Raw genomic sequence first — 26,715 nt, forward strand, 5'->3', positions numbered from 1 at the left:
AGGTTGCGGGTTCAAGCCAGACTCCAGAGATTTGAACAGATAATCAAGACTGACACTTCAGTGTGGTACTGAAGGAGTGCTGCACTGTCGAAGGTGCCGTCTTTCGGATGAGATGTTCAATCAAGACCCCGTCTGCTCTTTCAGGACGGTGTAAAAGATCACCTGGCACTTTTTGAAGAGCAGGTGAAGTTCTCCCTGGTCTCCTGGTGAACATTTATTCCTCAACCAACATCACTGAAGCAGATTACTGGTCATTTATCTCATTGCTGTTTGTGGGACCTTGCTGTGCACCAATTAGCTGCTGCTTTTCTGTGCATTACAACAGTGACTACACTTTAAAAGTACTTCATTGGCTGTGAAGCAAGTTGGGACGTCCTGATGAGTACAAGTCTGTTGTCTTTTTCTATTGTGCTTGTTTACACCAGCTACAGTGTGGTATGGTTACCAGTTTGAAGCTCTGCAGTATTTTGGAAAACGTGTGAGTGAAAGGGTTTTGCAGCAAAAGGTCTTCCGTTTTTAGAGCCTGGTGTTTAAGAAAGAAAGAGAGAAAGAACTTGCGTTTATATAGAGCCTCTCACGATCCTCAGGTCGCCCCAAAGCACTTTACAACCAATGAAGTACTTTTGAAGTGTAGTCATTGTTGTAATGTAGGAAATGTCTAGTGACCAGAATGGGCAGAAGTAGATAGTAAAAGGGTGGGAAAATCCAAAACCTAGGCCCTTCATTCACTGGAGGTTTTGGAGGAAATATTAAAAAGCTTAAAAAGGGGCCGGGGATGTGGTGTGTTGAGGGGTTGCGTTTCAGTTATGTGTTCTTGAACACAAGACATTTCGGTACGGAAAGAGTTAATGACTGCCTTCAATTCCGTGGTTGCTGTTGACTCACACAGAGCTTAAATTAAAACTCGCATCAACTCGATCACAGATTAAATCCAGTCCAGCGGACAAAGAAATTTGTTGAAAGGAAACGAGATAATGATGAAATCCAAACAGGAGGCTTTGGGAAGGGAAGGAAAGAGAGATAAACCTGCCGTGAAAGCAGGAACGACGGAGCAAACTGTATGCCATTGTCCCCTTGTCACATTTCCCTTTTGTTTGATTTCTTTTGTCCAGGGGCCCATTGTTCCACTTCCTTTCGTCCCCAGTTCTCTCCGTTCCCTTTCCATTACAAAATAGATTCTGTTGTTTTACTACCTTTTGTTTGAAGCTCCTCGAACTGCCACTTTGCGTAGAACTGTTTGACTTGTAGGTTGAATTATTTGAGTTACTTTTGTTTGCAGTGATATTGTTATCGCCAGAAATCTTTGCACATCGATTTCGCACCTACACACCGTTTGCTTGAAGAACATCACATGGTCTCTTGTCATCTGTGAGGAGATGAATCCAATATTCCCTTTTGTTGAGTGCAGAATGGGCTTGTGTGTTCCCAGCAAAAAATCCATTTCGCATTCATTCTCGTGGACGGCCTCTCGCTTACAGAATCCTCAGCTCCAAAAGAATTCTGGTGATGCCTGGGGAGTTGGATACAGAAGTGTTTTGTTGCCTGAGCTGTTGGGTTTGTAGAAGTTAAAGGCAAACCGCCACCTTCTAGTTCGCCGCTTGAGAACCTTTCTGATTAGTTGTTCTAAATGCACATGACTGACTCCTTGAGGTGCAGCCCCCTCTCCCTTTCCTCTCTGTTTACATGGGGACCCCCCACTTCTCCGTTTCTGTGGTTTTGGTTGACCGTGTCAGTTTTCAGGTGGACTCGATTTGGTTTCAGGTTTGAGCGTGGAGTTCAACCAAGATTGAGCTAAATGTCACGTTTTTCTTTCCCTTCGTCCTGCAGAATGTCCGCACGACAACTGGCTTCTTGTTGCATGGAAGTGAATGGAGACATGATCATGGTCCATGACCAGGTGAAAGTGGAGGAGGTGGAGGAAGAGCGGAGCTGTTACGGATCGCACAGTGCTTCATTTCCCAACAATCCTCACTCCGAGGGGCTTCAAAACAAACCGGGGAGAGAGAACACTGACCTTGAAAGGTCAGGGGTCGTGAAACAAACGCATGTAAGTTACAAACGCGACTGCGTGGCCTCTAGTCAAACCTGACTTGAACTTGAGTTGAATCCTAGTCAAGTAGACCTTTGTTCCCTTGTGAATAAATTTTGGTTAAAGCCCTGAAACAGTCCAAACGTTAGTTGAAGTCTGGACTGTTTCACACAAGTGGCAGGTGAGGCTCGTCATGTGGTGGCAGGCAGCCAAGAATTAATCAATGTTATATTCAAATCGAAAGTAAATGGGGGGTGGGAATGAGCACATTGATACTTTCTGACTCCGGAAATCTCGCACAGACTTGGAGCGAGGGCTTAATGCACCCATCACCATCTCCTAAAACAACTGGTGAGTGAAATTCCTCTTACTGTACAGGCAATGCATTAAATGGGAGTTAAACATTTCACCAGGTTTTGTTATTAACAGACGGTTTTAATCTGTGCACGTTTTGGAAACTCGAGTATTTTAATATGGGGTAAAGGTAATGCACAACTGAGTGGCCAACCTGGAATAATTTTGCTTAGCTAACCAACCAGCCACTTACCAGTCAAAGAACTCACTATGAGCCGGTCCTTCATTGAACATAGGAACAGGAGTAGGCCATTTAGACCCTCGAGCCTGTTGTGCCATTCAGTGAGATCATGGCTGATCTGTGACCTAACTCCATATACCCGTCGTGGCCCCATGTCCCTTAATACCTTTGGTTAACAAAAATCTGTCAATCCCAGATTTAAAATTAACAATTGAGCTAGCATCAACTGCCGTTTGCGGAAGAGAGTTCCAAACTTCCACCACTCTTTGCGTATAGAAGTGTTTCCTAATTTCACTCCTGAAAGTCCTGGCTCTAATATTTAGGCTATGTCCCCTAGTCCTAGACTCCCCAACCAGCGAAAATAGGGTAGATAGAGAGAAACTATCAGTTCCCCTTAATATCTTGAAAACTTCACCCCTTAATCTTCTAAATTCCAGGGAATACAACCCTAATTGGTGTAACCTCTCCTCGTAATTTAACCCTTGGAGTCCAGGCATAATTCTATTAAATCTACGCTGCACTCCCTCCAAGACCAATATATCCTTCCTAAGGTACGGTGCCCAGAACTGAACACAGTACTCCAGGTGTGGTCTAACCAGTATAGCTGTGGAGCGCGCAACTACTGTGAGAAATGGAGGGAGAGCACAAGAGTTTACAGGTCATGGTAGGTGGTGTGAGGGCGTGGAGCAGGAGGGTAAGGAACCAATGGTGGAACAGGTGAGAGAGGTCATCGCTTAGGAGACACATACCAGAAGATACTGGTAGAATATCTGGACAAAGGTGTCACACTTGAAAAATGCCAAGATGCGGAATGAGATTGAGCATGACTTGGGAGGGAGGAGGCCCGTGTGATGCTTAAACACCGCCGTGGACCTGTTGGGCCAAATGGCCTGTTTCTATGTAAAACTAAGCCTGCCCTATATCGAAGCTGCCATGGCTATATGTAGCCAGTGATGCCAAGTTGCAGTTCTCAGGCAGAGTTGTTTTGAGCTTCATGGTACATCTAACCTGAATGAGTCCAATAACCTGCAAATGGAACACAAAAGGAGATAATGAACATGGCCGAGAACTTGCACAGCAGGACCAATAGAAGAGAATCTAGAATGTTGCAGCTTTGGTGTCAGCTGTGGCTCAATTGTACCATTCTTGCCTCTGAGCCAGAAGGTCGTGGGTTCAAGTCCCCACTCCAGAGAGTTGAGCACAAAATCTAGACTAACACTCCAGTGCAGTACTGAGGGAGTGCTGCACTGGACAGAGGTGCCGTCTTTCGGATGAGACGCTAAACAGAGGCCCCGTCTGCCTCCTCGGGTGGACGTAAAAGATCCCGTGGCACTATTTCAAAGAAGGGCAGGGGAGTTCTCCCCGGTGCTTTGGCCAATATTTATCCCTCAACCAACATCACTAAAAACAGATTATCTGGTCATTATCACATTGCTGTTTGCGGGACCTTGCAGTGCGCAAATTGGCTGCCACGTTTCCTACATTACATCAGTGATGACACTTCAAAAGTACTTCATTGACCGTAAAGCATCTGGAGACGTCCTGAGGTCATGAAAGGTGCTATATAAATGTAAGTCTTTCTTCTTTACAACAACGTTGCAGCTGAGAAGACTGACGACTGACTGTAGTACAGCCGGCAATACGATGCAGTCAGTCGGCTCGCACACATCCTCACCGACTTTCTGTAGGTATAGCACTTTGTATTCAGGTAACTTTTGCACAAGGCAATAAAACGGCAACTACTTAAAATACAGAGCCTAAAATATCAGCTCATTCAATTGTTTGTTCATCTTCTTATCGCAAAAAGCTGCCTTCAACAGCAGATCAGCCTCTCTCGCCCTTTGAAGATGGTGGTTAACAGTTGGGGCGCTGAACTCAGCATGGGTCTCCTACGAGCTGGAGGAGATGAATATACTACTGGTTTGTATAATTCATGCAAGCTGTCTTTGTGCCTTACGTTATAGCGGGTATAAAATAGGAACTGTGGCATCACAAAATGTGGCAGATACAATCTGCGCAGGAAGAACACACCTTACTATACACATCGACTTAACCTTCATGTTACAGATGTGGCACAGTACCAGGAGCAGCAAATGGGGCTTCTTTACGAGTAAGCTGTAGCACAGCACTTGGAGGAGGCAGCAGCCCAGAGATGGGCACCCTGGAGAGCGTTATAGATTTTGGCGGGAGAAATATAGGGTGAATCGTCTTTCTTGTATGGAAGTGGCGGAGATGGAGGCTGAAGAAGGGCTGGCTGCCGTAGAACAGAAGTATAACAGTCCCATGGGCTCTATCGAGTTTGGTTCACATTGATGGGGCCAGCTGTCAAATGAAGAGTACTTCATGGGCGCAAACTGTGTTGTGGATACTACTGTTCATTTGAGCGCTGCTATTAAACAGCATTCAGTATTAGTGACATCTGTAAGGTAGACCTCAGGCACTGAGGCAAACAAGCACAGTTGGAGATATTGGACGTCCACGCTAAATTACGCAGTAACGCCAGCTTCAGTGTTATGGAGAGAGAATCCACGAATGAACAATTCCAGACCTCGTAGAAGTGCAACTCAATGTACTAAAACAGTGCAGTGTCCGATGTGAAAACTTGACTTCCAGCAGGTACTGGGATATTGTCACGAGTGGCATGGTGGACAGCACAATTCACCATAAAATGACACAAAGTGAGTTCATTGACATGCACAATACCTCATTGAATGGCAGCCCCACCAGTTGGAGGTCTGAAGCTTTAGCAGCAACTGCTTGCCACTCTGAAACTCAATTAGAATGAGCTCTGAACCAGCCTACAGTAAACTACCTCAGTGTTTCCTCATCAGCTATATACCTGGTACCAGCCTTCAGTGTGTTTGTGATGTGGCAGCCACCTTGATCCAGATATCCAAGTCTCATGTCACATACCAGGCTTACTTACCACCTGTTTAATTCAGGTCCTTCTGTGAGGGATTTTGACCAAGTTGCCTGCCCACCACGAGGCTGACTCGTCCCACCAGGGTGTTGAGGGACCGGTCAGTATACGCCAGAGCCATCCCTTACTGCAACCGTTTTCCTTTTTTTTTTGCTGCAAAACAACCTCCCATGTAGATCTTTAAAAGCTTAGGAAATCCAGACCATGAAGGAGAACTGTTTGGGCACACTTCTTATATCCCCATTCCATGGCTTGTTACTGCTCCTCTTCTTCAAACGTATGCATGCCTCTTTCGCTGTCTTATGTTGCGTAGCATGTAGAACACCACCATCGTTCTGTCGTCTCTTTCCACTGCAGTGGAGCTATTGTTTTGTCATGCCAGATGTCTGCTTGAGGTTCCTACCTAGAATCATAGAATCATTACAGCACAGAAGGGTTCCATTCAGTCCATCAAGCCTGTGCCGGGTCTTTGTAAGTGTAGTCCAGCTAGTCCCATCCCCCCGCTCTTTCCCCGTAGCCCTGCAAATTTTTTCCCTTCAAATATTTATCCAATTCCTTTTTGAAAGCCACGATTGAATCTGCATCCACCAACCTTTCAGGCCGCACATTCCAGATCATAACTAGTCACTGCCTAAAAAAAGTTCATCCTCACGTCGCCTTTGATTCTTTTGCCAATCGCCTTAAATCTGTGTCCTCTGGTTCTCGACCCTTCCGCCTCTGGGAACAGTTTCTCTTTATTTATTTACTTTATCTAAACCCTTCATGAGTTTGAACACTTCTATCATCTTCTCTTAACGTTCTGTGCTCTCAGGAGAACACCCCAGCTTCTCCAGTCTATCCACGTAACTGAAGTCCCTCATCTCTGGAACCATTCTAGTAAATCTTCTGCACCCTCTCTAAGGCCTTCACATCCTTCCTAAAGTGCGGTGCCCAGAATTGGACACAATACTCCAGTTGTGGCTGAACCAGTGTTTTATAAAGGTTCAACATAACTTCCTTACTTTTGTACTCTATGCCTCTATTTATAAAGCCTAGGATCCTGTATGCTTTTTTAACCGCTTTCTCAACCTGTCCTGCTACCTTCAAACATTTGTGCACATATACCCCCAGGCCTCTCTGTTCCTGTACCCCCCCCCCACCTTAGAATTGTACCATTTAGTTTATATTGCCTCTCCTCGTTCTTCCTGCAAAATATATCACTTCGCACTTCTCTGCATTAAATTTCATCTGCCATGTATCTGCCCATTCCACCAGCCTGTCTATGTCCTCTTGAAGTCTATCACTATCCTCCTCACTGTTCACTACCCTTCCAAGTTTTGTGTCATTTGGAAATTTTGAAATTGTGCCCTGTATACCCAAGTCCAAGTCATTAATATATATCAAAAAAAGCAGTGGTCCTTGTACCAACCCCTGGGGAACACCACTGTACACCTTCCTCCAGTCTGAAAAACAACCGTTCACCACTACTCTGTTTCCTATCACTTAACCAATTTCATATCCATGCTGCCACTGCCCCTTTTATTTCATGGGCTTCAGTTTTGCTGACAAGCCTATTATGTGTCACTTTAGCAAATACCTTTTGAAAGTCCATATACACAACATCAACTGCATTGCCCTCAACCACCCTTTCTGTTACCTCATCAAAAAAACTCAATCAAGTTAGTTAAACACGATTTGCCTTTAACAAAGCCGTGCTGGCTTTCCTTTATTAATCCACACTTGATTGTGCTTTGCTCTTTGCTGGATGGTATGGCGACTGAGTAGCTATGCCGTGAACTGTGCTTTGAGCAGGTAACCCATATCTCTTGAGTTGCCAAATGTTCACCTTGTTCTCACCCTGGAACCCATAATTCTCAAGATTTGTACATCATAGGTATTCCCTGGAAACCATACATTCATGTGCATAATGACCTGCTGGCAGACCATTTGGATGCCCATCAAATGAAATCCTTTCTGTTGATGAATGCTTTAGGATGTTGCACAGCTCCTTGAATGACCACTTGGATGCAGTTGAGGGCGTTTGTACCCAGTGAATACCACAGCATAGTCAGAAAACTTGTCTGCCTCTCGTTGCTGTATGGAGTACTGATTTTAATGCATTTCAATAGTATGTTGAAACTAGGCATGTGAGACGTGGGTGATGCAGCAATGGACGTCAAACTGATTGATCCTCGACAGGCCTCCTGCTGTTGCGTAAGGGCCTGTGACATAACGTCTGAGTGTCCTCATTCCTGTCGCCATTACTGACGGTTGCTCGTCCGTCACTTGTGTTCAAGAAGTTGGGACAGTTCAGTCAATTTCTGGGTGAGGTACGGGTAACCATATCAAAGCAGTAGGCATGCTACCTGAAGTAATAGTGGACCCTGGTGGCCCTTCACTTATGGACTTGGACCTCCATCTCCATCATAAGTAAGACTTGCTGTTCCATCCATACTGCTGCGTGGACTGAACCGGCTGAGTCACCCCTTTACAATATCTCCTTTCCTGCTTTATAATTCTTTCCACTGCCTCAACACAACAGTTATAGGAGGTATCATTTATGTGCTTTGAGCTGGAAAGCCAATCATGAGCAAATTTGCATGTTTGCCTTGCAGTTGGTACTTAATGAGCTCAAAAGAAGTTAATGTGGGATCTGTGCATGTATCGCCTCAGGGGTTTAAGAAAAACTGTGCTGCCACCCCATCAATGTTCACACGCCAAATTACTGCGCATTTAGAACATTGGTTCCACAAGGCCATTTCATTCCCTCCACAATCTGCCCCCTCTTTCAAAAAACAGAGTATCATAGAAAATTGGATAGAATCATAGAAGGAGGCAACTCGGCCCATCGTGCCTGGGCCAGCTCTTTTGAAAGAGCTATCCAATTAGTCCCACTGCCCCCTGCTCTTTCCCTACAGTCCTGCAAATGTTTCCCCATCAAGTATTTATCCAATTCCCTTTTGAAAGTTACTATTGAATCTGCTTCCACCGCCCTTTCAGGCAGTGCGTTCCAGATCATCATAACTCGCTAAGTTTAAAAAAATGTTTTCTCACCTTCCCCACTCCCCCACCCCCCATCCAACACTTTGCCAATTATCGTAAATCTGTGTCCTCTGATTATTGACCCTTCTGCCACTGGAAACAGTTTCTCCCTATTAACTCTATCAAAACCACTTCATGATTTTGAACACCTCTATTAAATCTCCCCTTAACCTTCTCTGCTCTAAGGAGAGCAACCCCAGCTTCTCCAGTCTCTGCACCCTCTCCAAGGCCTTGACATCCTTCATAGAGTATGAGACAATACTCGGCATGTTAATTTCTACAACCCAGCTGCCACGTGAAACAGTCTGACTGTTAAATTGCAAGATAAAGTTTTATCTCGTTGCTCCAGGGCACTGCAGATTAATATCCGGGCCTTTTTTCTGTTTCTCGGTATGTTTAAAGAGAAATTGAAATAGTTTTCAATTTAAAGTATATTTTTTTCCCAGTATTTTTTTCATTTTGTGATTTTTAAAATTAATTTTAAGAAAGACTTGGCTGTTCTTTTTTCCTGTTGCCATGGTGAGTATTTTATAAGTAACTTTAATTTCAATTGGTGCAGTCACTGAACAAGGATAACACCCTGTTTCTTTTGAGGGGTCTGAGTTATGATATCAGTTGAACATTTTTCTACCATCTTCATGGTGTTTTTAACTTTTTTTTTTCTATTTTTTTTAAATGAAATTTCCTTCTATTCATTCCACCTCAGTCTATTTAGCCCTCGGTTTAAAATGGGCCTCAGCTTACAGGCCATGGTCTGGATGCAGCACTAATAATAGAAGACCATCCCCAACAATTAAGTAAGCAAGGTGTTGTCTCTCTTGTGTTTTATATCTGTAGGTGTGACTGGTCCTTACATTAGACAACAGCCAGTGTTGCCTGGTAAATTGGAAATTTCCAGAATACATCGGGCATTCACTTAAAAGAGAAAGGAAAGTTCACGGATGGAGAGAGGATATGCCTGAAGGGAGTCCTGGCTGTTTTCGGTGCTCCCCCGTGGGTGTTTTCTAAAATAAATATTTAAATGACAAATTTCTTATCCCAACAGAGCCCTGCCATTTTGTGTCTCCTTGTCTCTGTCACTCTTTGAGGACACTGAAGGGGTCCAATGTCCCCAAGTCCTGTTGTGGTTCTATTCTGTAACTTTGAGCCACCTGGCTCGGGAGAAACACGTACTACAGGCATACACCTATATAGTCCTTAAATATATGTTGGATTACTACTTTCCTTCCCTTTTAATTAGTCTGTTTGAAGTACAAAGAGTGTACAAGCCACTGGGGGAAGAGACTGATTTAATGACTAACATACATTCCTGTAGAGTTGTACAAAATAATATAACTCATTTTCTGCAGTATTATTTTGGTCTGAGGGTGGTTGGAGCTGGAGAATCCTGAGTACTTCAATGAGAGGTTCTGAACTGCCGTAAAGTTTCAAGAAGCCTCCTTAGACTCTGAATTAACAACTTTCTTTGACACTATTTTTCCATCTGTCACTGAATAACACGAGCCGTAAATCTTACAAATGAATGTTGTGCATCATGGAAGTTTAAGTTTGGAAACCCGTCACGGCTCTGTAACCAAGCAAACTAGATTTTGGATGGACGAATATGTGAGGCGTCTGAGAGAATAGAGTGCATTTTGCCCTTAAAGGACAAAATAAATGGAGAAAGGGATACCTTCAATAGGCCCTTCTCCCTCACCCCACTCCCCCCTCTCCTCCCCTGATAGATATCTGCACCGACCTTGACTGAAATATTCCTGGTTCTTGTGGTATTCCTATTTCCTGGAGGAAGATGCCATTTTTGGGTCTTCATATTTGGGGAAGTGTCTAACTGTCTAGTATGAGCTCTGGCATGAAACTCTACTGTTGGAAGTCACATGAATCAACACCAGTACTATTTTGGGTTGAGTGTCCTTTGCATGGGCAAATGCCATTTAGATTACAAAGTAGGGGTACTTGTTTTTTAGGGAGGAAGAGTAGTTCATATTGAAAATATTCCCACCCCAACAGTGATCTATTAAGCTGGTTGCTGCTGTGCATGTTTGTGACTGGGATCTAGTGTTGCATTTGTGCTGTTTAGGGTACTGTGTCTTGACAATTGCAAACTAACTGAGCTCTTCTATTTGTAACCCAGGCTTCATCTTCACCAAGGGACGAGGGGCAGCAGGACCACAGTAAATTCACAATTGCATTGAGCAACCTAGAAAGAATGGATTTCAGTAAGAATTTAACTGAGGGTGAGTACGGACTCTGACAGAGACCCAGAAAGGGGTGTAAAAGCTTGGAAGCTAATCGAGAATTCGCATCAGTAATTAAAGTAATTCTCCATTGGGCTTCAGTTGTTGTTTGGAATTGTAGAAAGGCTCATCTTTCTTTCCCTTTCTCCCTCCTCCTCAAGTCTTATGTGCGCTATTGCTTGGTCAAGGGAGCAGAGCTTGCATCTGGCATCAAGACCTCTGCCAATGCTGCACTGTAACTGGGCGTTAGGAGGCAGCCCTCGGTGATTTGTAGCTGGTTATCCCTCCCTTCCTGATAACTCCCTGGGAATGCTTTGTTTGAGGAATCACTGGTGCGACCAGCCTGGTGGTGCGCTGTGCCACTTAATTGTGAACAAACTGGGAGTGATGAATCAGCAGACAGATGTGAATCGACAGGCACATGTTCCTTTTGAGCCGTTTTAGGGGGCCGCTTTGGCCTTTTTGAGATGCTCGAGTTATTGTCACTCGCAATGGGGCAGCCCACTCACTGATCCCGAGAAACCGACCGCTTCGAGTGAGTCTCGTCGATTTATCTGCTCCTTTTCTCTAGATTGGTTCTGATGGGCTGATGAGTGTTTGCATTCTTGGACTGAGAAGGCTGAGGGGTGACCCAATAGAGATCTTTTAAGATTCCGAAGGGGTTTCATAGGATAAATGTAGAGAAGATGTTTCCACTTGTGGGGGAGACCAAAAATAGGGGCCATAAATCTAAGATAGTCACTAATAAATCCAATAGATAATTCAGGAGAAACGTCTTTACCCAAAAGAGTGGTGAGAATGTGGAACTCGCTACCACAAGGAGTAGTTAAGGCGAATAGCATAGATGCATTTAAGGGGAAGCTAGAAAGCGCATGAGGGAGACAGGCATAGAAGGGTTGGCTGATAGGGTTAGATGGAGCAGGGTGGGAGGAGGCTTGTGTGGAGCATAAATACCGGCATAGATCAATTGGGCCGAATGGCCTGTTTCTGTGCTGTCGGCTCTGTGTAATTCTATGGACAACGTTACTTGGTTATATTTGTTTTGTTTTTGCAAATGAAGATAACTTCTCCCTGTGAAGATATTAAAATAATATTCTATATCGTGTACATAAAACAACTGGTCATGTGACTATCCCGCATTTCGGTCAAACTCAGCTGAAGGGAAAGTTCGTGCAGCAGAATGGAGCCCCGTCCAAACTCTCTGCAACGTGTCGGGCCTATAAACTCCTTGGGTTTGAAAATATATTAGGGGGAGGGGCAGCAAACATACGAAACAAAACCATTGCTGAATTTCTCGAGTTTCTTGAAAGAAAGAAAAGTGGGAGTCTCTTTGGGTGCAGAGGTTCCCTTGCATTCCACAAAGGTTTGGTCGGTGTTCCACTCGTGTTTCCTTCTCGGACTTTTTCCGATCTCTGATTTTCTTTTCTCCGCCCCCCCCCCCCCAAAAAAAAACCCAACTTCATTGTTCTTTGTTCTCAACCTTTTTCTTTTCCTGGATTTTAGTTTTTGTTTGTACTTCACTCCATGTCACAGGTATCTGCTGCGAGTAGGGGGGAGAGAGACAGACTAACCATGCCGCTGCTGAATGAGCAGTCGAGGAAGACCAGACTGACCACTAATTTGGAGAAGGGGTGGAAGATGATGGAGGTGGCCCAAGTATTAGCTAACTTTGGAGGGGAAGGGAGGGAAAAGAGAGAGAGAGAGAAACCCACACAGCCACTCCTTTGAGGTGAAATCGTGCAGTGTAACAGTGATTGTCTCCCGTATCACTCCCTTTCTATTTAACCTGTATTTCGATCACTTTAAACTTCTACAACTATTTGTACAGATTATTCTGATTGCAATGAGAACAGTGGCACTGGTATAAATCTTTAAGTGGGTTAATACCCTTGTTTAAATACCAGATGGCGGAATTAACACATCCTCACACTGTACCGCACTGCGCAGATTCGATCCATTTGTGTTAGAGAATGGAGGGGATAGATCACATGATTCCTAAAGAAATTACTATTGCAATAATAGCAGCTGAATATTTAACATCATCATTAAAATAACGGGTAAGTGAATGTCCTATGAAGGCATTAAGCGTTCATATGCTAATATCGCAAGCAGTTATTTCTAAGCTGATGTGATTGGTAAATCTGGCAAGCTGTGCTTGAACTACTAGTTCAAAACTGACTGAACTGACCTTTCTTTCTTTCTTTCTTTCTTTCTTTCTTTCTTTCTCTCTTTCTTTCTCTCTTTCTCTCTTTCTCTCTTTCTCTCTCTCTTTCTCTCTCTCTCTCGTTCTCTCTCTCGTTCTCTCTCTCGTTCTCTCTCTCGTTCTCTCTCTCGTTCTCTCTCTCGTTCTCTCTCTCGTTCTCTCTCTCTCTCTCTCTTTTTCTTTCTTTCTTTCTCTCTCTCTCTCTCTCTCTCTCTCTCTCTTTCAACTCCTCTCTTTCTCCCCCCCCCCCCCCCCCCCACCCAATATCTGGTCATTCTGTGCCGCTGTTCATGCCAGCATCGCAAAAGGATGTGAAAGCTGGCAGTTGTGGCACCTCCTCTTTGAGGCAATTATTTCAAGTCAAGTGCTAACTCCAAGGCATCACTTCTTGTTTGCTTATGTTTGACGGGCTGCTGTTCGCTTTAGTTTTGTGCCCACGCCTCCGAGTTCTCATCTGTCTGTGTCTCTCCACCGTGGGTAGATACATGCTCTTCTGGCCTTTCCTTTGCCTTTCCAGTTGTCTCCTGCCTGGCTTCCTTTCAACTTCACCTGTAATTCAATCCCTTTGAACTTCTAAATCGATCTGTCCACGTGATTGCGAATGTAACAAAAAAAAAATGAGGGCTTTGAAACTGGAGATTATCCCGCAGTGCTCAGTAAACTAGGCGGCTGACAGTGCCCGGAGATTTGGAGGGGGGGGACCCACGTGCCTGGTGATTTGGGGGAAACCCACATGCCTGGCGATTGGGGGTAGGAGGGGAGAACAGACGTGGCTGTAGGTTTGGGGGGGGGAGGGGCCGCGTGACTGGAGATTGGTGGGGAGGGTGAGAGGGGCTACGTGGCCGGAAGTTGGGGTGGGGGTGGGGGGCGGGTGGTGAGAGGCACCACGTGGCAGGAGGTTGGGGGCATGTTTGGCAGGACGTCGGGGGAAGGCCCAAGTTGCAGCAAGACAGTGGGTTCGAATCCTTGTCCATTATATGGAGATGCCGGTGATGGACTGGGGTTGACAATTGTAAACAATTTTACAACACCAAGTTATAGTCCAACAATTTTATTTTAAATTCACAAGCTTTCGGAGGCTTCCCCCTTCGTCAGGTGAACGATGTGAAATGAAATCCTCGAAATGAAATCGCATTTATAATTCACAGAACAATGCTTGGTGAGTACAGACAGTTTTTTCAACTGCCCGTTGCCAAGGCAATCAGTGTGCAGACAGACAGGTGTTACCTACAAGGTCTCCGAATATACAAATCACCAAAAAAAAAGAGATAGAGAGGTAGAAACATAGAAAAGACAGCAACTGACCCGTTATATTAAAAACAGATAACATTTGTTCGCTGGTGAGGTAACGTGTAGCGTGACATGAACCCAAGATCCCGGTTGAGGCCGTCCTCATGGGTGCGGAACTTGGCTATCAATTTCTGCTCAACGATTTTGCGTTGTCGTGTGCCTCGAAGGCCGCCTTGGAGTACGCTTACTCGAAGGTCGGTGGCTGAATGTCCTTGACTGCTGAAGTGTTCCCCGACTGGGAGGGAACCCTCCTGTTTGGTGATTGTTGCGCGGTGTCTGTTCATCCGTTGTCGCACCATGCAGACACTGCGACAACGGATGAACGTACACCGCGCAACAATCACCAAACAGGAGGGTTCCCTCCCAGTCGGGGAACACTTCAGCAGTCAAGGACATTCAGCCACCGACCTTCGGGTTAGCGTACTCCAAGGCGGCCTTCGAGACACACGACAACGCAAAATCGTCGAGCAGAAATTGATAGCCAAGTTCCGCACCCATGAGGACGGCCTCAACCGGGATCTTGGGTTCATGTCACGCTACACGTTACCTCACCAGCGAACAAATGTTATCTGTTTTTAATATAACGGGTCAGTTGCTGTCTTTTCTATGTTTCTACCTCTCTATCTTTTTTTTTGGTGATTTGTGTATTCGGAGACCTTGTAGGTAACACCTGTCTGTCTGCACACTGATTGCCTTGGCAACGGGCAGTTGAAAAGACTGTCTGTAATCACCAAGCATTGTTCTGTGATTTATAAATGCGATTTCATTTTGAGGATTTCATTTGCACAACATTCACCTGAGGAAGGAGGAAGCCTCCGAAAGCTTGTGAATTTAAAATAAAATTGCTGGACTATAACTTGGTGTTGTAAAATTGTTTACAATTGTCCATTATAGTGAGGTCTTCACAGCAATGGAGATTGTTTCTGTTTTGCCGAATACACGGAATTCAGTGCAACCAAAAATCAACGGCAAGGCCATCCAATGGTGACATCGTGCATTCGAACATAAATTCCAAAGGTCAACCTCCTGATTCTGATGAAGTATTTGACAGGAGGTCAGTGATGTGCAACATCCCGCAGGGATTCCTGGGAACTTCAACACTTGCTGCATGATGTGTGATTTGCTGCTGTTGTACTTCTGTTTTGCATAATAAATCCTAAGGATGGTGGTTTCTAAGTGATAACAACCACTTGTTGCCCAAACAATAAATCATGACCAGAGGAAGGTAAGGATGAACTTTGAACTGTCTCCATTAAATTAAATGCAGGACAGCAGGTCCATTGGGACCTCTGCTTGGAACAGGGCCAACTAACAAACAATTCCCTGGCAAATCCATGTGCATGCATCCTGGTTATAGTCCTTGACAACATAATGCAGGCCAGGAAGTCTGCTGCCAAAGGAGCTCCTATGCAGAACTCCCAGAGAGTTGGCTCCTGTAGGTTCCAGGGTCCTAAAAGCATAACCTATAACCAGCCCTGGCCCTCTCCCAAAACCCCCTACTTAGAGGTCCATGAACTAATTTCCTTATAAAGTCCAGCAGTCAAAACACTTGGAACGTCTGCTTTTCCTCTTCCTCTGTCTGTTCTCCCCCCGCCCCCCCCCCCCCCCCAGTTTGTTTAAGGGATGTCGGGAATATCAGGAGCCTCTGTCGGCATTAATTATGACCCAGTACTGAGAGGATCCTTTCTAACTGTTCCTCTGTCTTCCTGCAGTCATGCCAAATATTGAGAAGTTGCTGTCCAGCGATTGGAAAGACAAGCTGCTGGAAAAATGCTCGTTGAACTCCAAAGATATCAAAGGTACAACTTCAGTGAAGAGCATCGTAACTTTTGCGGTTGCCGTATGCTCCCTCTGTTAGCTGTCGAATATTTTCTGTGCACTGTGATCGAACTTTTGAACTCTGCTTGTGTGCAGTCCCTCCAGCTGTTTGCGTTTGAAAACTCTTCTCTGCGTAATATCCCCTTTGTCGGTGCGCAAAGACAGTTGGCTGTAAATTGGTTTGACGTGTTTCTGACGAATGATGTCTCTGCTGCCGACCGGAGAGAGGGAGCTGGGTACGTGGAAACCTGCTGTGATTGTCACGTGGCAGTCAAACAGGGGTAACTGCTCGTTCCTACAATACGCACAAAAAATACTGGAACTGCACAGGAGGTTAGGCAGTGTCGGAAAGAAGGTGGTGTTATTTTTTATTCGGGCTCAAGTCTTTGTGACAAATGCAGAGTTTCGCTGGGCATCAAATAAGGAAAATGTCTGTTACATCAAATTTATATCCAGCTTTTTTTTTTATTCGTTCACGGGATGTGGGCGTCGCTGGCGAGGCCAGCATTTATTGCCCATCCTTAATTGCCCTCGAGAAGGTGGTGGTGAGCCGCCGCCTTGAACTGCTGCAGTCCGTGTGGTGACGGTTCTCCCACAGTGCTGTTAGGAAGGGAGTTCCAGGATTTTGACCCAGTGACGATGAGGGAACGGCGATATATTTCCAAGTCGGGATGGTGTGTGACTTGGAGGGGAACGTGCAGGTGGTGTTGTTCCCATTTGCCTGCTGCTCTTGTCCTTCTAGGTGGTAGAGGTCGCGGGTTTGGGAGGTGCTGTCGAAGAAGCCTTGGCGAGTTGCTGCAGTGCATCCTGTGGATGGTACACACTGCAGCCACAGTGCGCCGGTGGTGAAGGGAGTGAATGTTTAGGGTGGTGGATGGGGTGCCAATCAAGCGGGCTGCTTTATCTTGGATGCTGTCGAGCTTCTTGAGTGTTGTTGGAGCTGCACTCATCCAAGCAAGTGGAGAGTATTCCATCACACTCCTGACTTGTGCCTTGTAGATGGTGGAAAGGCTTTGGGGAGTCAGGAGGTGAGTCACTCGCTGCAGAATACCCAGCCTCTGACCTGCTCTCGTAGCCACAATATTTATATGGCTGGTCCAGTTAACTTTCTGGTCAATGGTGACCCCCAGGATGTTGATGGTGGGGGATGCGGCGATGGTAATGCCGTTGAATGTCAAGGGGAGGTGGTTAGACTTTCTCTTGTTGGAGATGGTCATTGCCTGGCACTTATCTGGCGCGAATGTTACTTGCCACTTATGAGCCCAAGCCTGGATGTTGTCCAGGTCTTGCTGCATGCGGGCTCGGACTGCTTCATTATTTGAGGGGTTGCGAATGGAACTGAACACTGTGCAGTCATCAGCGAACATCCCCATTTCTGATCTAATGATGGAGGGAAGGTCATTGATGAAGCAGCTGAAGATGGTTGGGCCTAGGACACTGCCCTGAGGAACTCCTGCAGCAATGTCCTGGGGCTGAGATGATTGGCCTCCAACAACCACTACCATCTTCCTTTGTGCTAGGTATGACTCCAGCCACTGGAGAGTTTTCCCCCTGATTCCCATTGACTTCAATTTTACTAGGGCTCCTTGGTGCCACACTCGGTCAAATACTGCCTTGATGTCAAGGGCAGTCACTCTCACCTCACCTCTGGAATTCAGCTCTTTTGTCCATGTTTGGACCAAGGCTGTAATGAGGTCTGGAGCCGAGTGGTCCTGGCGGAACCCAAACTGAGCATCGGTGAGCAGGTTATTGGTGAGTAAGTGCCGCTTGATAGCACTGTCGACGACACCTTCCATCACTTTGCTGATGATTGAGAGTCGGCTGATGGGGCGGTAATTGGCCGGATTGGATTTGTCCTGCTTTTTGTGGAGAGGACATACCTGTGCAATTTTCCACATTGTCGGGTAGATGCCAGTGTTGTAGCTGTACTGGAACAGCTTGGCTAGAGGCGCAGCTAGTTCTGGATCACAAGCCTTCAGCAATACAGCTGGGATGTTGTCGGGGCCCATAGCCTTTGCTGTATCCAGTGCACTCAGCCGTTTCTTGATATCACGTGGAGTGAATCAAATTGGCTGAAGACTGGCTTCTGTGATGGTGGGGATATCGGGAGGAGGCCGAGATGGATCATCCACTCGACACTTCTAGCTGAAGATGGTATATGGTTAATGGCCTATACATTCGGCCATGCAACACCTGTTTTTCGGGCATTAAATGGTTTCTGAAGCCTCCAATATGGCGGGCAGGAAGCGCAAGCTCATTACGAGCCGGAAGTGCGCCACCCACCATATTGGTAAAGGCCAAAAAATCGGCGTGTGGTGTCCACTCCTGAAACAGGCCCCACTCTGCAATATTGGTTTGCCTTGAGGTAGCCGGCGCGCCTGAATTTGTAGGCCAATGTGTTTCATTTCAGTATCTAAGGTTAAGATGGAAGCTGTCTTCACTTGGTCATCTATAATATGTGGGCTAGAGCAGAACCATCTGCCAGGGCTAGGCGAGCCATTTTGATTTGTGTGTGTGTGACTCATCGAGTGATTCTATGCACTAATCGTGCCTTTTAAAATGGCTTGACTGACAGGGCCTGTTAATCTGCTTCACACTGCAGTCTTTCCTGTAATATTTGGTTCAGTTTTAGTTGACACCTGGACTTCATGGAATGGGCAGGAATATCGCCGTACCCAAGTATAATCGCAGTAGGAAGTCGACAATCGACTGTGTCCTCAAAGTCTTACAGTAATTGGACCTTGTAAGAAATACACTCTGAAGAAGATGTTTGAACTCTTGTGGAATGATTCAGTCTTTGTCTTTTAAGTAATTGTTCCATCAGTAACTTATTGTGGTTTTCTGCTTCTGTCCAACTTGTAAATAAATCTGTTTATTTGTGTTAGCCAGACCCTAATGGTTTGATAGTGATGCTTACTGGCTAGGCATTCCACATGGTGCCCGGTGCCTAATACAGTGATTAATAAATGAATTGCTAGTTTTTTTGGCACATAATTTCCTTTCATTGAGCCCATAAGGAAGGGTACAGTTCATAAGAGACAAAGTTTGCTTATAGAAACTGCCTTTTTCTGAGAGACGCATGGAAGAGAGCCTGATTTTCACTCCCTCAAGGGTCACACACGATTGTTAATCCTGCTTTTCTTTTAGATCCTGACTGACCTGTGCATTTCCAGAATTTTCTGTCTTTTATTTCTGATGCCAGCATTCTACATTTTCTCCTTATGTAAGCTCATCCTGTTTGATGGGAGGTTGTTATATGGATAACCTCGGTAAAATGGTTGCAGGTAGGGTTGCCAACTCTGGTTGGACATATTCCTGGAGGTGTCATCACATGACCTGCCTCTAACCGACCCGCCCCCCACACTCCCGCCATTGGTCGCCCAACACGCCCACCCTCGTGGTGCACCGCTTTCCCACGGCCAATTGGAAAGCGAGTAGGCTCTCCATTACCCGATTGGATGATTCTTGACTGTCCACTATTTTTATAACTAATAAACAAATGTGTTCTAAGATTTTTTTTAAAAACATTTTTTAATGCCCGTATGATTTTTCTCCTGGTTTGCTCAGAGCAGTGACCTGGAGATTAATCTTTAATTCCTGGAGACTCCAGGACAATCCTGGAGGGTTGGCAACCCTAGCTCTAGGTGTACTGTGCTTGGAACCAATGGTGACGCCAAAATGAGTTTGAAGGGCAACTGGCGAGAGTAGATTGTTAATTAAAGCCATTAAAGAGAGGTTTTATGGTCCCTGCTGTACTGTTGGTTTTTAACCTGGAGTAACTCCGTATTTGTGTGTTTTCTGATGAGCCAGGAACCGCAGAGAGTCTGGCAGAGAAAGAGTTGCAGCTGTTGGTGATGATAAACCAGCTGTCCAGTCTCCGTGAGCAGCTTCTGACGGCCCATGCGGAACAGAAGAACATGGCGGCCATGTTGTTTGAGAAACAGCAGCAACAGATGGAACTCGCCAGACAGCAACAGGAGCAGGTAGGCCGAAAAGATCAGCATGGCCTCAGTCAAAGTCAGAATTGGCACTGACTTTGGATCATTTCATTATTCACTTCAAAGATTGAATTTTCTTTGCAAGATTTTTTTTTGGGGGAAGGCAAGGAAGACTTGCATTTATACAGCATCTTAACACATCTCTCAGAAATATCCCAAATGGCCTCGCATTCAATTAACTTATTTTTAAGCCAAGTGACTTTTGGTGGTCGTGATGCTTAATTGCCACGTGACTCTGAGACATGCTTAATGAACCAACTGGTCTTTTCCTGCCGGTCATTTTTGTATGTTCTTATGTTATGTGGTCAATGTGCCACATTTTGTGAGCATTCTTATCCCACAAACAACAATGAAACAACGAATGGCCAGTTCATTTGTCTTTGGTTGAGGAAGAAATGTTGGCCAGGACACCAGAAAAACTCCTGCTCTTCTTCAAATAGTGTCACATCTTTAGTGTCCATCTGAATCATTAAGTGATCTCAGTTTACTATCTCATCTGATGGACAGCACCTCCCACCAATATGGCATTCTCTTAGTACTGCTCTCAAGTGTCGGCCTAGTTTATGTGCTGAATCTGTGTGGCGGGGCTTGAATCCAATTATGACTTTGGGTTGAGAGTACGCTGGGCTGACCTGAAACTTGAAACAGGCTAAAACTTAGCCAAGCCTCACGTGCACACAGTCTATCTATTTCTCTCTCCCTCTCTCTCTCTCCCCCCTCCCCCCTTCCCTCTTGCGCCACATGTCTTTAAAAGAAAAATCCCCCCTCAAAACCCCATTCAACTAAGCAAGTTGACCAGATAACTGCTCCAAAGCGAGTGCTGGTGCTGCTGCTCCACCAGCACCAGAGGGTGTGAGAGTGTGGGGCAGGGTGACTCTCTACTAACTTGCTCCCCTTAACGTATGGACGATCCTCTGCTCAGAACCTCCCTGTGACGAAATGCAGTCACAGACCCAGGTGCCCCCACTCTGGGACAGAGCACCCTGGTCCATTGACCCAGGAGGCTGTGGGTTTTAACAGTATATAGGAGGTTAAGGGATGATTTGGTTTGGTTTTTAGGATTTTGAGAGGAATTGATAGGGTAGATGGAGAGAAACTTTTTCCACTGGTGGGGGCATCTAGGGCAAGGGCACATAATCTTAAAATCAGGCCTTTCACGAGGGAAGTTTGGAAACACTTGTTCACGCAAAGGGTGATAGAAGTGTGGAACTCCCTCCCATTAAAAAGGCAGTAGATGCTAGCTCGATTAATAATTTTAAATCAGAGATCGGTAGATTTTTGCTAACAAAGGTTATTAAGGGATATGGAGCCAAGACTGGTGGATGGAGTTAGGATACAGATCAGCCATGATCTTATTGAATGGCAGAACACGCTTGAGGGGCTGAATGGCCTACTCCTGTTCCTATGTTCCCAACACCATTCACAGCTAATCCAAGCCCTTCAATGTGGATATACAGCTTGTCATCAACATTAATTTTTTTTCTGTAAAGTTGATTCCAAATATAGAACCTGATTGAACAGCAAATGCTGTTGAATGGAGCTCATCCCATTTGTTTCTATTGGATAGAATTCCCTAATGCAACCATCAAATATCATTGCCCCTCATGTTAATGAGCAGCCAGGGCCCAACACTCAACCTAATCTTATACCAACGGCAGCTCCAGAAAGATGAGCTTTGTACAATAGTCTTTCTTTTAGATTTGGAGAAGATCTAATCATTGCTACTATTTATGTTGGTTTCATTTTTTCTCTCTCTCTCTGGATAATGATGAAGTACAGGGGGGAGTGTTCTTGTGAACAGCTGTGTAAAATTCTTTCATTTTCATTAATAACTGTACTCTGATTCCCCTCTTTTCGACACATCACTGTTGTCCAAAAGAGGGAGTCTGCTGATAGTGTGCTAATTGAATCAAATTTGCATATGTAAATCACTAATTTGAAAATAGATTTTTCTTCCCCCACCTCTTTTACCCCCCCAACCCCATTCCAAAATCATGAAAAACCTGTCGGGCAGGCCCAGCACAGCACAGTTCCTCTGTGGTCCACACTGCCTCCCAATGCATTGATGCAAGGAAAGGAATCAAACGATGTGTCCCATCGATGCAGCACCGCCGCATGCTCCAGCAACAGCTCGTTCCAGGTCATCTGCATCTGTGGCTCAGTGGGTAGCACTCCCGTCTCTGAGTCAGAAGGTCGTGGGTTCAAGCCCCACTCCAGAGACTTGAGCACAAAATCCAGGCTGACACTCCCAGTGCAGTACTGAGGGAGTGCTGCACTGTCAGAGGTGCCGTCTTTCAGACGATTCATTAAACCGAGGCCCTGTCTGTCGTCTTGGGTGGGCACATCCCATGGCACTATTTGGAAGTCTGGCCAATATTTATCCCTCAACTATTATCATTAAAACAGCTAATCTGGTCATTATTACATTGCTATGCACTAACTGGCTGCATTGTTTCCTACAATACAACGGTGACTACACTTCAAAAAGTACTTGCGTAGAATTGCACAGAAACAGGCCATTTGGCCTAACAGGTCCATGTTTATGCTCCACACGAGCCTCCTCCCTCCCTACTTCATCTCACCCTATCAGCATATCCTTCTATTCCTTTCTCCCTCATGTGATTATCCAGCTTCCCCTTAAATGCATCTATGCTATTCGCCTCAACTACTCCTTGTGGTAGCGATTTCCACATTTTCTAACCACTTTCTGCATAAAGAAGCTTCTCCTCAATTCTCCATTGGCAGTAAAGCGCTTTTGGGATTTCCTGAGGTTGTGAAAGGTGTTTCTTTCTTTTAAAAGGAATTTGGTCCTGGTGCATAAATAATTCATTTATATTAGTGTGGATGCAGTTGGAATGATGCTGGAGTACACTGTACGCACCTAATGTAGATAGTTGGATCCTGCTCTACACAAGAGCACTGGTTCTGATGCAGCATAATGCAGTATACACAAGTGGCCTTAATTATAACCCAGAACAGTAACACTTTTATATAAAAAAAGATGAACTTCGACACTCATGCCTTCTTGAATAGTTTCAGCAGCATGCGGCAGGTGTACATTTATGAGTTTAGAAGAAAATTACTGGTTAGCACGGCTTAAAGTGTTATGTGATGTTCTCGCTCAAGTTGAACTCTGGTAGTAACTGAAAGCAGGCCAATTTTATTTTGGGGGGGGGGGTGGGAAGGGGGACTGATCATTTACCCTTGGAATTTAGGTATTTGGTTACATTACAGTGAATACACTTCAAAAGTACTTCACTGACAATAAGGTGGTTTGGGATGTTCCGAGGATGTGAAAGGTGCTATATAAATGCAAGTTCTTTAGTTGCTGTTTCTGTTCGCATTTGTGTTGAGCATGACATCACTGAGGACTTGTTCCTCCTATTCTCATGACTTTGGTAGCGCTCATGCCTCAGAGTCAGAAGTGGGTTCATGTCCCACTCCAGAAACTTGAACAGAAAATCCAGGCTGACACTCCCAGTACAGTACTGAGGGAGTGCTGCACTGTCAGAGGTGCCATCTTTTGGATGAGACATTAAACTGAGGCCCTGTCTTCCCTCCTCAGGTGGATGTAAAAGATCCCATGGCACTATTTCAAAGAAGAGCAGGGGAGTTCTCCCCAGTGTCCTGGCCAATATTTATCTCTCAACCAGTATCACTAAAACAGATTATCTGATCATTGTCACGTTGCTATCTGTAGGACCTCGCTGTGTGCAAATTGTCTGCATTACAACAGTGACTACACTTCAAAAAAAAAAGTAGTATTTAATTGGCTGTAAAGTGCTTTGGGGCGTCCTGAGGTTATGAAAGGCGCCATGTAAATGCAAGCCTTTTTCACAGGGCAAATTTTATAGAGATTTCCAATCTTTAGTGATTTTATGTCCAGAATTCTTGGAAAAGAACTACGCTGGTAATAAAATCTTGAGTAGGTGAGGAGTCGAGCGCTGAAATGGGATATGAGTGAGTCTGCCATGACAGTGAAAGCAAAGGACCCTTAACACTCAGCTTCCTCTTACAAAGCTCAGCCCTACGTAGCAGTTTTGATTGAAGAGCTAAAGCTCTTCTTGTGCCATTGAGAATTAAAATCATTGCCAGTTTCTACTGTTGACAGATAGCAAGGCAACAACAGCAACTTATCCAACAGCAGCACAAAATCAACCTCCTCCAACAACAGATTCAGGTAAGAGACCCAACAGCTACTGTTTGATGTTGAAATCCCTGAACCTGTGCTGGGCTATAAACACACTCACTGTACTAGTGCTGTCCCTTGGATTCCCCCCATGTACTTTTCATTCATGATGACAGTACCAAGTTTCTGCTTGCTCTCTGCCTCTTGACAGTTTGACCCGGTATAGAATTTTGGTGGGTGATTGTTCAGCTGCTACCTGTAAGGCTGGCTTTAAACATTTTAGTGTGTGTTAAGATTCTGGGCACCATACCTTAGCAAGGATATATTGGCCTTGGAGGGAGTGCACCGTAGATTTGCTAGAATGTTACCTGCAATTTAAAGGGTTAAATTACGAGGAAAGATTACACCACCTAGGGTTGTATTCCCTGGAATTTAGAAGATTAAGGGATGATTTGATTGAAGTTTAAGATATTATGGGAAATTGATAGGGTAGATAGAGAGAAACTATTTCCGCTGGTTGGGGAGTCGAGGACCAGGGGACACAGCCTAAAAATTAGAGCCAGAACTTTCAGGAGTGAAGTTAGGAAACACTTCTACACGCAAAGGATGGTAGAAGTTTGGAACTCTCTTCCGCAAACGGCAGTTGATGCTAGCTCAATTGTCAATTTTAAATCTGAGATTGATAGGCTTTTGTTAGCCCCATATCCCTTAATACCTTTGGTTAAGGCGAGTATATCGAAGTTAGGTCACAGATCAGCCAAGATCTCATTGAATGGTGGAACAGGCTTGAGGGGCTAAATGGCCTACTCCTGTTCCTTTGTTTCTAAGATTTGGTTTGTTTGAGGGGGGGGGGTGCGGGGGTAGGGGAGGTAACTGACTGACTGGTTTATGTCAAGGGTTAATTAGCCCCTGCTTGAGCAGCATGCAATCTACAGGATATTGTGCAAATAGGTTAAAAACCATTCCAGCTCACCCTAAAACTAACGTGTGGACAGTTGCTCTTCGGTTTCTTAGTTAGGTGCTTGTTTCCATTGAAAACTTCAAGCGGCATTTGGTAACGGTGTTGTTTCAGGCTTGGGCTTTGCCGAGGGCATCTGGTGGGCTTTGCTGAGGATGTCCAGTGGGTTTGTTGGGGATGTCCTGCTGACCTGCCTCTTTCCTGTTAGTTTTGGTATGGTATTGGGCGATTCTGATGCCAGTTTGCCACCTCTGGAGATGTACTGGTGAAGCTGGCTGCCAATAGCTCGCTAACCTGAGTGCTTCAGTAAGGAACTTGTAGCTGCACAATGTGGTCATGGCCCAAGAGGGTGGGGGCACAAGGCATTGCCCATGACTTGAGGCCAGAGATGCACGATTCTGGGTCAGAGCATAGAAAGAGCCAAAGCCTTTTTTAATTGTGATGAAAAATTTAGTAGTATTCTTTGGATGTTTGTAGAATCAAACAGCATTGAACTTTCTGTAGTGATTGTGAGTCGTGTTCTTTTACTACTGTTGATTATGGCTGGGCTCTGTTTGAGAATGGATTGTCTCCTTTTTTTTTAGCAAGTCAACTTGCCTTTTGTGATGATTCCAGCATTTCCTCATAGTCCGCAGCCTCTTCCAGTCACAAGTGACCCCCAGCTCGGACTTCAACTGCAACCAGGACTCTCCTGTAAGCCAAGTATGTTCACTTCAATCTCACATTAGGCCGTGTGTTTACAATGAAGGCACGGCAGGCTGTCTGGAGATCTGGCTCTCGCAGCAGATCTCATTTATAATGTATGTGCAGCTTTCTGGCCTTCAATTGTGTCCTTTACTTAATGGTGATCATCTTGGCAGCTGGTAATTCTGCTCAAACATTGTTCACTAGCAGAACTGATGTGAAGTCCCAGTATACTCTTAACTCATCCTGCACAGTAGAGTTTCTCTTAAAATGCTGTTCTCTAAGAGTACAAATGATTCTTGTGACGAGGACCCTGGTTTACATAGTTAATAGTGAGGGAGTCATAAAGAATGTAGATTATATCTGTAATTGTGATATCTTGAGATAATTGCCCAGAAAAGGGCACGTTGGAGACCATATTCTCTGTGGGTTCTACCATTAGGGAGGGAGCTATGGACAGTTTGCGTTGCAGTAGGTCAGAGCGTGTCCAAGAGCATCGTGGTGAGGGAAAACATGATGAATGGCACCTTTCCCTTTTTTGAAGACTGGCAATGACCCTCTCCTGAGCTGTGGCAAAAAGCTTTCTGTGGAAGAAGGGAAAATGGAAGCCTGGCAAGTGTATTTTTCTGGGTACAAATGCAAATAAGGAAATTTTATACAGTTGTTTTGAGTAGAAAATCACAGGCTAATACATATATTGAAGGCTGAAATTTAGAATAAACATGCCAGAAGGAAGCAGCATTCCTGTTCTCCAACTGGAAGAAGTTTTGCGCGGTCCCGCCTTGGAGGGAGGACTTTTCAGTATGTGTGACATTCTGCATTGAGACTGCAATTTCTTAAAATGACCTCTTATGTGCCAGAATTGAAAACTTATGGAAACAAACAAAAGGCCATTT

General features: G+C 45.0%; 1 protein-coding gene across 3 annotated transcripts in view; it reads left to right on the forward strand.

Moving 5' to 3' along the window:
* The window catches only part of LOC137344575 (transcription factor SOX-13-like), a 132,226-nt gene that overhangs the window by 79,758 nt on the left and 25,753 nt on the right, over positions 1–26,715 (forward strand). For 2 of the 3 annotated variants that reach the window (XM_068007629.1, XM_068007631.1), the window contains exons 2-7: positions 1,828–2,047; positions 10,637–10,739; positions 15,945–16,031; positions 19,861–20,033; positions 24,160–24,228; positions 25,720–25,837. In XM_068007629.1, coding sequence (XP_067863730.1) covers positions 1,829–2,047; positions 10,637–10,739; positions 15,945–16,031; positions 19,861–20,033; positions 24,160–24,228; positions 25,720–25,837 — 769 coding nt within the window. In that variant the 5' untranslated portion in view covers position 1,828. The remainder of the gene's footprint in view (positions 1–1,827; positions 2,048–10,636; positions 10,740–15,944; positions 16,032–19,860; positions 20,034–24,159; positions 24,229–25,719; positions 25,838–26,715) is intronic. The other variant, XM_068007630.1, reaches the window with a different exon arrangement.

The sequence above is a fragment of the Heptranchias perlo genome, chromosome 27, assembly GCF_035084215.1.
Source record: "Heptranchias perlo isolate sHepPer1 chromosome 27, sHepPer1.hap1, whole genome shotgun sequence".
In the NCBI taxonomy this organism is placed as follows: domain Eukaryota; kingdom Metazoa; phylum Chordata; class Chondrichthyes; order Hexanchiformes; family Hexanchidae; genus Heptranchias; species Heptranchias perlo.